General features: G+C 40.3%; 1 protein-coding gene across 1 annotated transcript; it reads right to left on the bottom strand.

Moving 5' to 3' along the window:
• Positions 1-754: 754 nt before the first annotated feature.
• On the bottom strand, positions 755-12789 carry lss (lanosterol synthase (2,3-oxidosqualene-lanosterol cyclase)). Its single transcript, XM_080037854.1, has 22 exons — positions 12761-12789; positions 11853-12021; positions 11514-11652; positions 10764-10872; positions 10280-10401; positions 9947-10043; positions 9025-9160; positions 7306-7414; positions 6939-7057; positions 6656-6753; positions 6394-6421; positions 6065-6121; positions 5442-5513; positions 5197-5247; positions 4938-5087; positions 4330-4426; positions 3683-3788; positions 2731-2796; positions 2556-2636; positions 2285-2455; positions 1725-1803; positions 755-1547 (listed from the first exon to the last, which is right to left on the bottom strand). Exons 1-22 carry the CDS (start codon positions 12772-12774, stop codon positions 1410-1412), a joined length of 2208 nt encoding a protein of 735 aa, XP_079893980.1. The 5' UTR covers positions 12775-12789; the 3' UTR covers positions 755-1409.
• Between the last annotated feature and the right edge of the window lie 66 nt (positions 12790-12855).

Here is a 12855-nt window from a genome sequence, read left to right as displayed (position 1 = left end):
GAGTTCAGATGGCCAGAAAGATGATGATGGTGACTTTGTCATTGTGAGCTTTTGCAGGTAAAACCATCAGATCTGCTAGGCCTTGTTTAAGAAAATTGCCTTGAATCTTTGTAAAATATTTACTTTAAAATACACCTTAAATAAGTGATTGTCTAATGGATTTATCTTGCATTACAGTTTATGAGATATATATCAATGGCACAATTTCCCCATGCTATATTTCTTCAACAGTTTATTCCAGATCCAAAGTTTTTATTGCCAGGGATGCACAACACCCTGAAATACATTTGAGTTGGAGACTTTACTGTCAAGGCCTCACTTTAAAGTCACTACTTTCCTCTTTACCTACTGTAAAGAGGAATGGGCGAAACTGGCCAAAGGTAGGTGTGCCATGCGTGTGGCTTCATATTCCAAAAGACTTGAGGCTGTAATTGCAGCCAAAGGTGCCACAACAAAGTATTGAGCAAAGGCTGTGAACACTTGTGTACATATTCTTTATTTCTAATAAATTTGCACAAAAACATTTTTTTTTTTAAACATTTCATGTTGTCATTATGGGGTATTGTGTGTAGAATTTTGAGGAAAAATATTAATTGTATCCAGCCTTATTCCAGGCTGTAACATAACAAAATGTGTGAAAAGTGAAGTGCTGTGAATACTTTCCGTATGCACTGGACATGTAAGTGTTGCTATGAGTAGTGGGAGGTGGAGCAGGGCGATACTGAAATGCCTCGCTCTGCCAACTTTCTGACTGATAAAGGTTAAAACATCATGGCACATCACTGTTCATGTAACAAGTGTTTCAAACGCAGTGAAGACATCTTCCATGTGACATTGTTGCATACGAAATCATTACAATAAAAAAAATCCTTAGTGTCTTGTGAGGCAGTTATACTTCTAAATATGTACTCTGTTTGTTATTCAGCTGCGCACAAACCATTATCATGCATTCACTGGAGACACATTCAGTCAGGAGAATACTATGGAAAAATTATTTTATTCTAAATTGGTATGGCATTCATAAGGCAACGTAGACATGGACAATGCTTTTCAAACCAGTGCACATTCGTTGGGCGTCTTTAGATAGCAGCAGAGATTAGTAAGGAGTAGCTCTGATGGATGAGCTATTCTGGAATGTCAACATAGAAAGAAAATTCAAAGAATGAAATGTGCTACTTTATCTGATGGATCTAAGTCTGTAAACACAGCTGTAGTGCTGACATGTCCGTGGTGTACGTTCAGACACTTAAAAGAGCCACACGTACAAGTGTTGGCAGAATTTGATGACTGAGATTCAGTTCTACTTGCTACTCGATCACGACAGCTCAGGTCGTTTAGCGAAGACACAAAACATATGAACTTTCCACTGATTGTCAGATTTTTTGTGGCTTTTTTTGTACTTTGCATCTTCACATCTTGACCTTCCCGGCCAAAGGACTGCTGGGGTAAAGAGTTGAGAAGCGGCCCAGGGTCCAGACAGGAAAGACATTTCTGTAGGAGGTGTAGCTGATAGCGCAGCTCTTGTTGAACACACCTGAGATGTTCTCCTGGGGGAGGGAGAGAAATCACATTAGAGCTCATACTGTATAATGTACAGAATAGATTTGATATGGTCACTGGATTCATTTAATAAGTTATTGATTGTATGACCTGGCAGAGTAAACCAGGTATAGATGGAGTATACGAGGTGTAAATAAAACAATGTGTGCAAGGCAGAGACTCACCTGTGGCCAGTCCCCGTTGGGCAGCTGCTTGTCGACCAGCAGCTGAATGCCTCTCTCGATGGCCCCTTCATCAGGATGCCTGGTCAGAACCACAAGAATCCTCATTCAATTCACACACAGTAACTGATTTGGTAAAATATGTTTTGAAAAGGTTCAGTTTTACTATTAACTACCGGAACTTCATTTTGTAGTCAGATACATAAACTATAAAGATATACAGTGTTATAAGGCACAGCATGCACACAATCAAACCAACTTAAGTTCTATTCATAATAGCCCAATATCACAAATAACCATTCGCCTCAGTGGGCCGTAATACAAAGCCCTCCATCCTTAGACCCTTGAATCTGAGAAACAACTCCCAACAAAAAGAAAAACGGTAAAATATGGAAGGCTACAATCAAAAGCAACAGCAAATGAATAAATAAATAGAATATACTAAAATCAAGCATGTATCTTTCTTTTCACATGGACCAAAACACAGCCTATGCACACCGACGTCATTGTGAGAAATGTCTGAATCCACATCTTGGGCCGACCTAAATGAAGCAGTGCTTTACCTGACGGCCATGAGGCCTAACAGAGCCCAGCAGGTGTTGTGTATCTGAGCGCTGCTGCTCTGCACGTAGCGACGCTGCTCGCACGACTCAAAGTCCTCCCCCCAGCCTCCGTCTGTCATCTGATGATCCATCAGGAACTGACACGCTTTCTGCACCTCCACACACACGTCCCTGTTAGCGTAGGCATTACTGTGTCATTAGGAATGTGGGTCTTAACTTCATGGATGACCTGTGTGGCTTGTCAAGTTAAGGAGCTGTTTGGAACACTTACTCATCCCCGTAGACGTGGCCCATACAAGCAAAAGCTTCAAGGCCGAACCATACTCCATATGTGAAGCACACTCCCCAGGACCTGAGCATGAGCACAAAAAGGATTATTGTTAAGTAAGCACAAACCTGTCCATGAGGTAGGCTATGAGATAGTAAAGTAGTGGATGTAGTCTCACCCTTCCCAGGATCCATCAGGCCTTTGCACCTTCCTGCAGTACTCCAGTCCTGCTTTCAGAGTGGAGCTGAAAATGACACGCAAACACAGACAACATTCAACCTTCAAAGATTTCAACTAGAACTGAGGAAGTATTTAGGTAAGATTTGTTTGTAGAGCTTACAGCCATCATGTTAAAAAGCAATCTTATTAAATGCTGTAAAAGCCACTGTATTTTGAAAGGAGCTTTGTCCAGGGATATGTGTGTTTCTTTGATACGATCAGATTGATCAGGCATTTCAGGACCATTCAGTAAATACAACCATGGATGCATATATTCACAGTACATATTCATTGTATATAAATGGACTGTCACTGCACTCCAAAGTGCTTCACATAGTTTGTATCATTAACACACACTCACGCCGATAGCAGCAGCTACCACGCAGGGTGCAAGCTAACCATCTGAAGCAATTCAGGGTTCAGTGACTCTCTTCCCATGGACACTGGGACATGGGGCAGGAGACGGGGGATACAACCATCTACCCTGCAATCAGTGGATGATTGATCTACCTGCTTAGCCAGAGCCACACGTTTTAAATTTTTACAACATAGCACCTTTTGTTTAAGTGTTGAATGTTTCTTGTTGCTCAGGTTCCTCCTGAACTCTTTCAACTGTTCGTCAAAGACTGAAAGAATGTGAATTTCTAGTTTTAGATTTAGTTTTGTCAGAAAGAATAACAACACGGAGAGAGCTGAGTGAAGGTGCAATGAAGCCTGGAAAAGCATCTTATAATAACAAAGCAAACAATGCAGATGTTGCTTGTTTCATACTTAAAATGGAGGTGGCTGAAACAAGAGGTGCATTGTTCTAAAATTGTACTGTAGACTGTGTGTGTGTGTGTGTGTGTGTGTGTGTGTGTGTGTGTGTGTGTGTGTGTGTGTGTGTGTGTGTGTGTGTGTGTCTAGTGTACCTTATCTCCCCAGCACGGTGTTCAGGGTGGACCTTCTGGAAATGCCTCAGAGCCTGCATTGCTGCCGAGGTACATTCCACATAGGTATAATCTATCATGATGTCACCTGTTTGTGTTTGTTAGAAAGATAGATAGATAGACAGAGAGAAAGCACAAAGTGTTACTTAACAGCACATTACACAACTGCATCCTCTTTCTAACGAGGAAACTAAAATATATTAGGCTCTTTGCCATTTAATACTGAATGTGTATTGCAACATATCCAAAGTGCAATGGAAATCATTTCGCAAGCCCTTTGAATGTTGAAAGGAGATTGAAATGTCATGTATATATTTGTCTTGGTCTTCCCCCTTTTCACATCTGTATATTTGCAGGATGAGTAACACGGGCAGTGAACTCAGCTAAGGAATAGGGCCAGTAAGTTCAATCTTGTCCGATGAGGTTATGAAATGAACACTCCTTGATACCAATGAATCTGTTCAGTGACTTTTCATCTCATGTCTTTTTATCAGTTGTTAGTCAAGGACTAAGAGTATAAATGTTACATCTCTATCTCACCTAGGTTGAAAGTGAGGTATTAAAACTGAACACATCTGGCCGTGCAGTGCATTAAGTGTGTTTTAAGAAGTCGTTGGCAGCAGACCTACCGAACACCTCAGAGGGGTTGAGCAGCTCCAGGAGTTTCCCTCCTCTCTTTGTTTCATAAGTGGCGAATCCACCGTCAGGGTTGGTCATGTTTAGCAGCTGCAAAGACACAAACGACACATGCTGAAAGAGCTGTAAAGTTGAACGCCTACAGCAGAAACTTTTCACTAGCACCGGGGCCGTGGTTTAAATTTGGATTGCATACTGAGTTTCCAGTTTTTGCATTGATTAAACAAAAAGGAGATAACATAGTAATTAATGAGCCTTATATTTGCTGGTGGGAGCATTCTGTTACTTTTGGACAGCGCCAGGCTAGCTGTTTCCAATGTGTGTGTGTGTGTGTGTGTGTGTGTGTGTGTGTGTGTGTGTGTGTGTGTGTGTGTGTGTGCTAAGCTAACTTACTTCTGGCTCTAGCTTCATATTCTCCTATCGAGCAAATCGATGTAGAAAGTGTGTCTGTTTTTTATTAAATTTTTTTGCATTTTGTTTTTTACTTTTTGTTTTTTTTCTATTACTTTTTAAACTTGTTTTTTTTATTGCTTGCATGTTCGAAATAAAGACAATCAATCAATCAATCAATCTTTTATCGATTTCTTCACGGTATACTGACCACATTGACGGCGTCATAGAGGCGCTCTGAGGTGACAGCCTCGCCCACAGAGGGACACAGCTCCTGCAGCAGCATCACTGACTTCAGGCCCTCCGCTGTGCAGTCAGCCACGATCCAGCCACAGTCACGGGTACTGAAGGGGAAGCCTCCCTGACAGAGCAAAACAAAGGAATAAAACGTTTTTTTTTTATTTGCTTCATTTGAGTCTTTTTTTCCAACAATCATTTGAAAAGTGTCTCCTTTATGATTAAAGTTTTACCTTGTTCATTTGTCTGTAATACTTCTGGTACTCAGGAGGATTCTCAGGTATCTGTTAAGAGTGGAAAAACGTGTTAGGCATAAGAAATAAAATGAGCGAGCTGTTCATATCACACTACACTGTTTTGATCTTTAGCACAAATGAATGTATCTGACACTGTCTACCACTTCATTCTAGTAGAATATCAAGACATGTTTTATTCTGGATCAATTAAGACAACTTTGTAAGTGAGATGTTGGTGGTACCTGCGTGAGGGTGAGAAATTGATGGGCATCTTGGAGGCACTGGGCCAGTCTGGGGTTATCCTGGGCTCCTGCCTGAAAGACCCCAACAAACATATAGACATAATCAGCAACACAAGACCTTTCAATCAGGGTTTAAACTGCTTTAGGTAGGGTGATCAATCTACAAGGATCCAGTGACAATGGTTACATTACTAATTAAATGAACCCCTGATTGCAAAATCCTGTGTGAAAGGCTTTAGAGGTGGGAATGACTTTCTGTTTCAGCAGCACCCTAGGGAAGGTTATGTCTAGGAAATTTAAAATCATATGTGGGGTCCCTCAGGGTTCAATATTGGGACCACTTTATTTCTGTTTCACATATTGCCTCTTGGCCACATTTAACAAGGTTTATATAATTGTTGTTATGCTGATGACTGATTTTTGGAATAGTGCAGAGCCTCAGTGGTAAGCTTAAACACATAATGGACTGACTACAACTTAATTCTAAAAAGCAGCAGCAAGACTCAGACCATGAGGGAAAACACTTGATTGCATTACACATAATTCTTGGAAGGTTATAATATACGACTGTTTAATTTCTTGCATAGCAACACTGAAAAACATGAGTTGCTTTTTTGCATTACCTCAAGGAAAGCCTGAACAGCAAAGCAGGTATCCCAGAGCTGAGATCCATTGGTTCCCTGTTCAAAACAAAAAAGGACAAACACTAGAAACTTGAAATCACTGAATGCACTTTAACTCTTATAAAATAATGTAAATGGAAGGTAAAAAGTTCATTAAGGCTCCTTTACTCTGAGCACTTTGTGGATATCTGAGCTAGTCAATCTCCTGTAAAGGTTAGCTTTTAGAGTAAGATATCCTTATGATTTACCTTTTTACAATCCTACTACTACATCTGTATGTGTGCAAATGGTCACATAGCAGAAAGAAAGAGCAGAAAGTGAATCCTCACCTGCATTTTCATGCCATCCAATCCCAACCTGAAACAGGGAAAAATGACTATTAGATTATTTGCCGTGTACTTTCTTATGCATCTTCCATTGTTGAGTTTATTTTTGAATTACTCAACACTATCAGTGATGGATCAGAGGGGTTTTGGACAGTAAATCATGACACCAGTTTCTAGCAGAAACCCAAATTACAATTCTAAACCTGAAAATTGGCATAATACTGTCTGTGACCTTTATGAAGTTATAAGAGAGCGACTGACTGACCAGAGATAGTCAGGGATCCTGGACACATGCTCCTGAAAGACGGGAGAGGAGGGTCCATCCACATACCAGCGAACCAGCATGTTGATGGTCTTGGAGATCTGAGCAGAAAGTTATGATGTGGTGTTTTTTTTAATCAATTCAATTGTGTTTTATTTTCTGTATACCAATTTTTGGATCATTTGTTTCATTTTTTTCTTCATATAGATAGTAATACTGTGTACAATCTGTGTTCTTTGTTTACGGTATGTGTGTCTTTTGTCCTGTGTGTGTGTGTGTGTATTACCGGGCCAATGCTGATACATTTGGTGAAGCTGTCGTCAGCCTGGATGTGCTCGTACAGCTCTTTGACAGCCTTCCCTCTCAGTGTTGTGCTGTGGTAAGCTTCGTACATATTTAACACAACTGCAGGGCAACGGGAACACAGTCAAAAGGTCAGGAAAGAGTGAATCACAGGGCAACGTTTTGGGGAAATACCAAAGAAAAAAAAAATCCTTTCACTACTCCATTTTTATCATTGCATTAAAAACATTCTGTAGCCAGGGATATGACTGAGTTTGTTGTGTTTTTATCTACAGTATATCATATGTCTACCCTGAGTGCGTGTGGTTAAGAACATTGCAATGAGGTGTGTGTGTGCAGTGGAAACTTACTGTAGGCCACGTCCAGCAGTGTGCTGTGAGGTGTGTACATGTCACATGCTGCCACATTGTTCCTCTGAGCAGGCCAGTTAATGGTTGCATAGTCCTGGACATACAGCTCCTAGAGAACAAAGAACAATACAAGACATACATATTTATATACATATACTGTTAATATACACATAAAAACATGTCTCATTGCATCATAAATTTGCATTTACTCTTATATATAATCAACTAACAAGTGATACATTTATAACATGTGATCTAATTGTTCTCATGTCAGGCCTTGGAGCAGGGACAGTTGGAAGGGAGGGGAATAGCACAACACTTCTTGTAAGTTTTATAGATGTTTTCCCAGAAAAGGAGGCCAGAGAAGGGACAGATGTATCTATCTTAAACAAAGGCATACTGTATTTTCCTGACTCAGCTGACCAAACCATAGATACAAGTTACTTCCAAGGCCAGGAGCATAATTCTACTTTTCGGCATAGTGCAGGTCGAGAGCGAAGAAGAAGAGGATTGGACGAGAAGATAGAAGACAACAAGATAGACCAATCAATAGGCTTTGTCAAGATATGTTAAAAAGCCTTGCTGTCGAAAAGGCTCATTACCTTTTTTGTCTGTCACTGACTCCTGCATATGCTGTCCTGTGATCTCACTTCATTAAACAACAACTGAGAACTCTGAAACATCTTTTATTTTTTACCTTCCATACATCCGAACAAAAGGACACGAGATATTATAGTTTTAATAGTGGTCCAGATCTCAAGTAAATGTGCATTTGGCTCAGCAAACTTTAAAAGTGGATCCAACTATCCAACCCTGGCTACTCCTTCACTGATAAAGGGACAGGAGAGAAATTAAAGAAAAATCTAAAGACTAGACTGGAAAAAAAAATGTAATTGCAGATACTTCCACACAAGGTACAAGGGCAAATTGAATGCTCTGATGTCACCAGATCTCAAGCCAGATGAGCACAGATGGGAGAGTTTGGAAGGAGCAAAGCACTGCCTCCAGTGGAGTTGAGACACTGGTAAAATGATTTGATAGCTATCTCTTCTATTTTTTTAGGGAAGGGTGATATTTACTCTTAAAAGGTGCTAGACATTTCATTCTTTAAATAAATATTTAAAAAAATTTAAGACAGAAAATGAATAAGTCATTCTTCTTATCGATTAACTCGATGACTTAAATGTGTAATCGATAAGAAGAATTACTTATTAATCAAGTCATTTTACGAAACGTTAAACATTTGCTTGTTTAGACTTCTCAAGAATGAAGGTTGACTGATTTGTATCATTGTATACTTAACATCTTTTTGTATAAGGAACTTGTTAGTAAGTCATCTCAAGATGTCAACTTGGACTCTATAAACTTGCGATGGGCATTTTGACTTTTTCTCTTACATTTCATTAGCCTGGTCCAACCAGACCATCGTACTTCATTTCATTTGTACAGAAGTGACTACTGAAGGGAACATGAAATTTGTCCAGAAGTAGGTAGGCGGGCGGAGCCAGGCTAACATTTCACAGCATTAACTGATGAAAAGGAGTCAGATAAATTGATAATGATTTCATTACATTATAATATGAGAACATATTAACTATGTTTTACTCTTGGGAATCAAAGACACAGTAAACAACTAAATACACCCCAGGAAAAGTACACCACCAAAGCCTTCCTCTAGAATTCATCACGCCCCCTTGTGGAGTGAGGTGAGTACAGCACCTGTCTGAGGCTGAGGACCAGGGCGTCTTCCTCTGCAGTCAGCCTGACAGCGTAACAGTAGCTCATGGGGAGGTAGACCTGCCGACAGTGACACCACAGAGTGGAGGGGTGGGCTGGCATCCAGGATGGGAAAAGCCTGGAAGTGACAACAATACATTCATCAACCCTGAATTATACAGAGGGGAAATGTTTGCACTGATGCCTGAACTATGCCATTAAAAATCCTCAGCTTATAAGGAAGACAGAGAAGAATGTGGCTGTTAGCTAACCAGGTGGACTGTGTGCACAACCAATCCCAGTTGGGCACCAAAAACCAACATACAGGATATCAATCAAAATCATGTAACTTTATTTGTGTAGCACCTTTCATAGACAGGTTTTACAGATGACAGGCAATTAATTCAACAGTACAAAAGGTAAACAGTAAAAGAGAAGACTAATGCAAACAAGGCGTAGATATGGATGGAAACATGAAAACAATGAAATAAATTGTTCAGTGTGGAAAATGTGTTGTGTCAGGAGAATAACGTATAATTTTGAAGTTGTATATAGAACAGCATGTGGTTTGAATGATGAATTTGACATAAAAAACTTTTATCAAAACAATTGCTACAAAAGGTTATTTCCCCCCACTTTTATAACGATATGTGCGAACATGGAACACTTATTGATTTGTGTCTCATGTATAATAGTTAAAACATTATAAACAGACAAGAGCACCACCTGGAGGAAAGGTACGATATCACAGCACTGTTTTAATGTCACCATGTCTTGAAACATGTGATCCCACTTTTGTACAACATAATAACATCTCAACAACGTCGTTTTTTATGAAGTCTCAACCGAGATCTTAAAGCTTTGTCTGTTTGCTAAGCGGTGAAGGTTAGAAGGGGACATAATACAATGTGAATGTCCAACTTACCACATCTCCGGTAGCAGCGTGTTCATTCCCTCCCAACTGTAGACATTTAATATGGCCAACCAGAATTTACCCCATGAGGGAATCCCTGCAGCGCCGCCTTTACAGAATAAATGAACACAGACGGCTTTAGAAGGAAGATACATACTACCATTTTCACTTGAAGCATAGCCTACAGTTTACATTCAATTTACAAGAAGAACACCCTTACCAAATGCAAAGAAGTAACATGTTCCTAATTTAAAATCAGTTTTCCACATCTAAACATTTTGTAATGGCACAGTTTTTGTAGACCTGTCATTTTAAAAGGGACCGTATTAACTTATTCCTCCCCACCTTTGCTGTGCAGGTTGTTCCGGGCTCGAACCATATCTGGATCGTCAGGTTCTAGTCCCAGGATCCTTAATGAGATGTAACTGAGCGTTGTGCCAAAGACGGTAGACTTATCTTCAATATGTCTGAAGGAGAAAAAAAACATATCTACAATGCTGATATTATCAATTTTCCAGACACTCTGACCTTGTACATTTTTGGGCGGTTCTCCTGTTATTATTATTCTGCAGCGGTGTGACTCAAGCAATTAATAAACCAGCCATCCTGTAGCAGTTCAATAATAGCTATACATAGATGCTTGTGTCATAACATTACATTTCACTATAAACACTGACCCCAAATGATTGCCTTTGCTGAAATGAAACCAGAAGCAAATACTACCATTGCTTGTAACACTGACCTTACTCAGAGGTACAAACAAGACATAATTTTACGTTAAAAGCACATTAGCAATATAGCAAAAGAAAAGTGTGTGCTGTTGACTTACAGACCCCAGCCTCCATCTGGCAGCTGAACAGAGCGCAGGTACCTCACCATCTCTTTCTTCCAGGCCTCGGCCAGAGGGATCTTTGCCACATGGCATGTGATCAGGAGACCTGCAGCACAGACAAGGAGACACAGACACAATCAGTTTAGGGTTAAAAGCTCCACCTGCATTTGATGGAAATTATGGTTGAAGATGGTTTGTACCCTAACTGTCACCTATCAATCACAGACAGAAAAAACAACAACAACAACACAGCTTTTCAGCAGCTGCACTAAGCAACTGCACACTGATCTCAAGGGAGGATGTCTTTCTCCAAAATGTGTTCTATCATTTTTAGAAATATCATATCAGCTGACATAGTGAAGTTGAGTTATTTAATGCCAATTAACAGAAGCAGATTCACACAAGGCAACTCACACTAGGTCATTGAAATGTGTCTTTTGCCATACCCCCTCCAACACCACATACATGCGTGCACATTTTTAGAGGGGGTCATCGCACCATAATCAGCCATAGTACGGCGCCCCTGGAGCAGTTTTGGGGTTGCGCGCCTTTCTCAAGGACACATTGGCAGAGAATGGTGGGCACCGTAGATGCAATACAAGCCACCACTAGTTTTACAACTAACACCCTTAAAGCCACTGACTTTAAATGGTCTGCAGCAGCTACCCTTTTGTCCTTCCATGTTAGCGTTCTCAGACTACAGGTGTCAGGTACTGTTTAAGGAAAGGGAGGAATGTTTGGCCGTACCTGGGAGCAGGAAGAGAGGTCCTCCGTAGTCCCCGGCCCAGTGACCGTCCTCCGCCTGCAGGTGGCTGTAGAAGTTCATACCTTTCAGAGCTGCTTCCACAGCTGTGTGGGCAGCAGGGGAGCCAGACAAAAACTTGCTCTGTAAGGAAAAAACAAACAGCAGACAAATGTCTAGAGAGAAATACACAATCATATCAAATGAACCCAAAGTGAAAATGTTGAAAATGCGTGAGTTAAAATCACAAACCTAGTGATTTTTATGTAATTTGAAACTAGACAATGAAAGGAGAGCCTTTTTTCAATGATTTGGAAAGGAAAGAAAAAAGATTTAAATCCTACCGTGTCCAGGCCTAGAGAATGGGCTTCCAGCATGGTCTGCTCTCTGTCCGGTGCGTCCTGGTCTTCCACATAGCGCCATGTCTGTCTGCCCTCCACGTTACTCAGCCTCCAGCGGCTCAGGTCTGTGGCTGGCTCTGTCCTGTGGGGCCCCCCTCGCCTCCGCAGGTGCCTGACAGTAATAGTTTATGTCAAATCCCCTAGCAAGGTCATATGTTTCATAGTAGGCTACTATGAAGCCTCACAAAGAAATAAGCCATTACACAGTGAATCCCAATAACTGTCATTTAATAGAGGTGTTTTTATGTGTGTCGGTGTTCAAACAACTTTACAGCTTGTGTTTGAGTCTAAAAGTGAAAAGATAAATGAACATTTTGGAGCAAAAAAGGTCTGTATATTAAACTACATTAGTATCATCATAATCAAAAGTGTTGTAGCAGAATGGCTCCTGTCATTATTACATTGTTATATATATAGGTCAATATCATTTGATTATAATCACTGATGCAGTAAGCAATTTTGTAGCAGGTGGAGCTACTTTACTAGCCTACTACTAAATACTTTGGGTTGTTTAAACTATAACATAGTTCCATGTAGCTATACATGCGATGACAGTAGGCATATGAGTGTGAGTAACTAACTCAAGCTCTCAAATATTTTTTTTATTACAATATTTCGCTCTGCAACATAATCTACTTTGTAACATTTATAGAATGTATGCAATAAATTATTAAAATCACTTTTATACAACTGGCTGTCCATGAGTGAGCTAGCCTTCCATAAAGCTACTTTGTTACAGGTTGTCTTTTTTCTTAACCTCCCATGGCTTTAACGCCATTAATTGGGATAAGAAACGCTCAAAGCATGTAATTTCAGCGACTTTATCCGTAAGAAAACACGATATTACTCACGTTCCCTCAGTCATAGCTGTGTTGACAGAGTTGAATCCTCCGCTGAACCAGATGAATGTATTTCTTTTCAGCTGTTCTGAAGTCTCTGCCCCTTC

The sequence above is a fragment of the Ammodytes marinus genome, assembly GCF_949987685.1.
Source record: "Ammodytes marinus genome assembly, chromosome: 12".
Lineage (NCBI taxonomy): Eukaryota > Metazoa > Chordata > Actinopteri > Uranoscopiformes > Ammodytidae > Ammodytes > Ammodytes marinus.
This window is presented reverse-complemented; position numbering and strand designations above follow the sequence as displayed.

Coding starts and splice junctions, on each gene's coding strand:
- lss (XM_080037854.1), bottom strand. Junction 6,422..6,655: donor AGGATCCCTGACTATCTCTG/GTCAGTCAGTCG, acceptor TCCCTGTTTCAG/GTTGGGATTGGATGGCATGA. Junction 2,637..2,730: donor CCTGATGGATCCTGGGAAGG/GTGAGACTACAT, acceptor GCTCATGCTCAG/GTCCTGGGGAGTGTGCTTCA.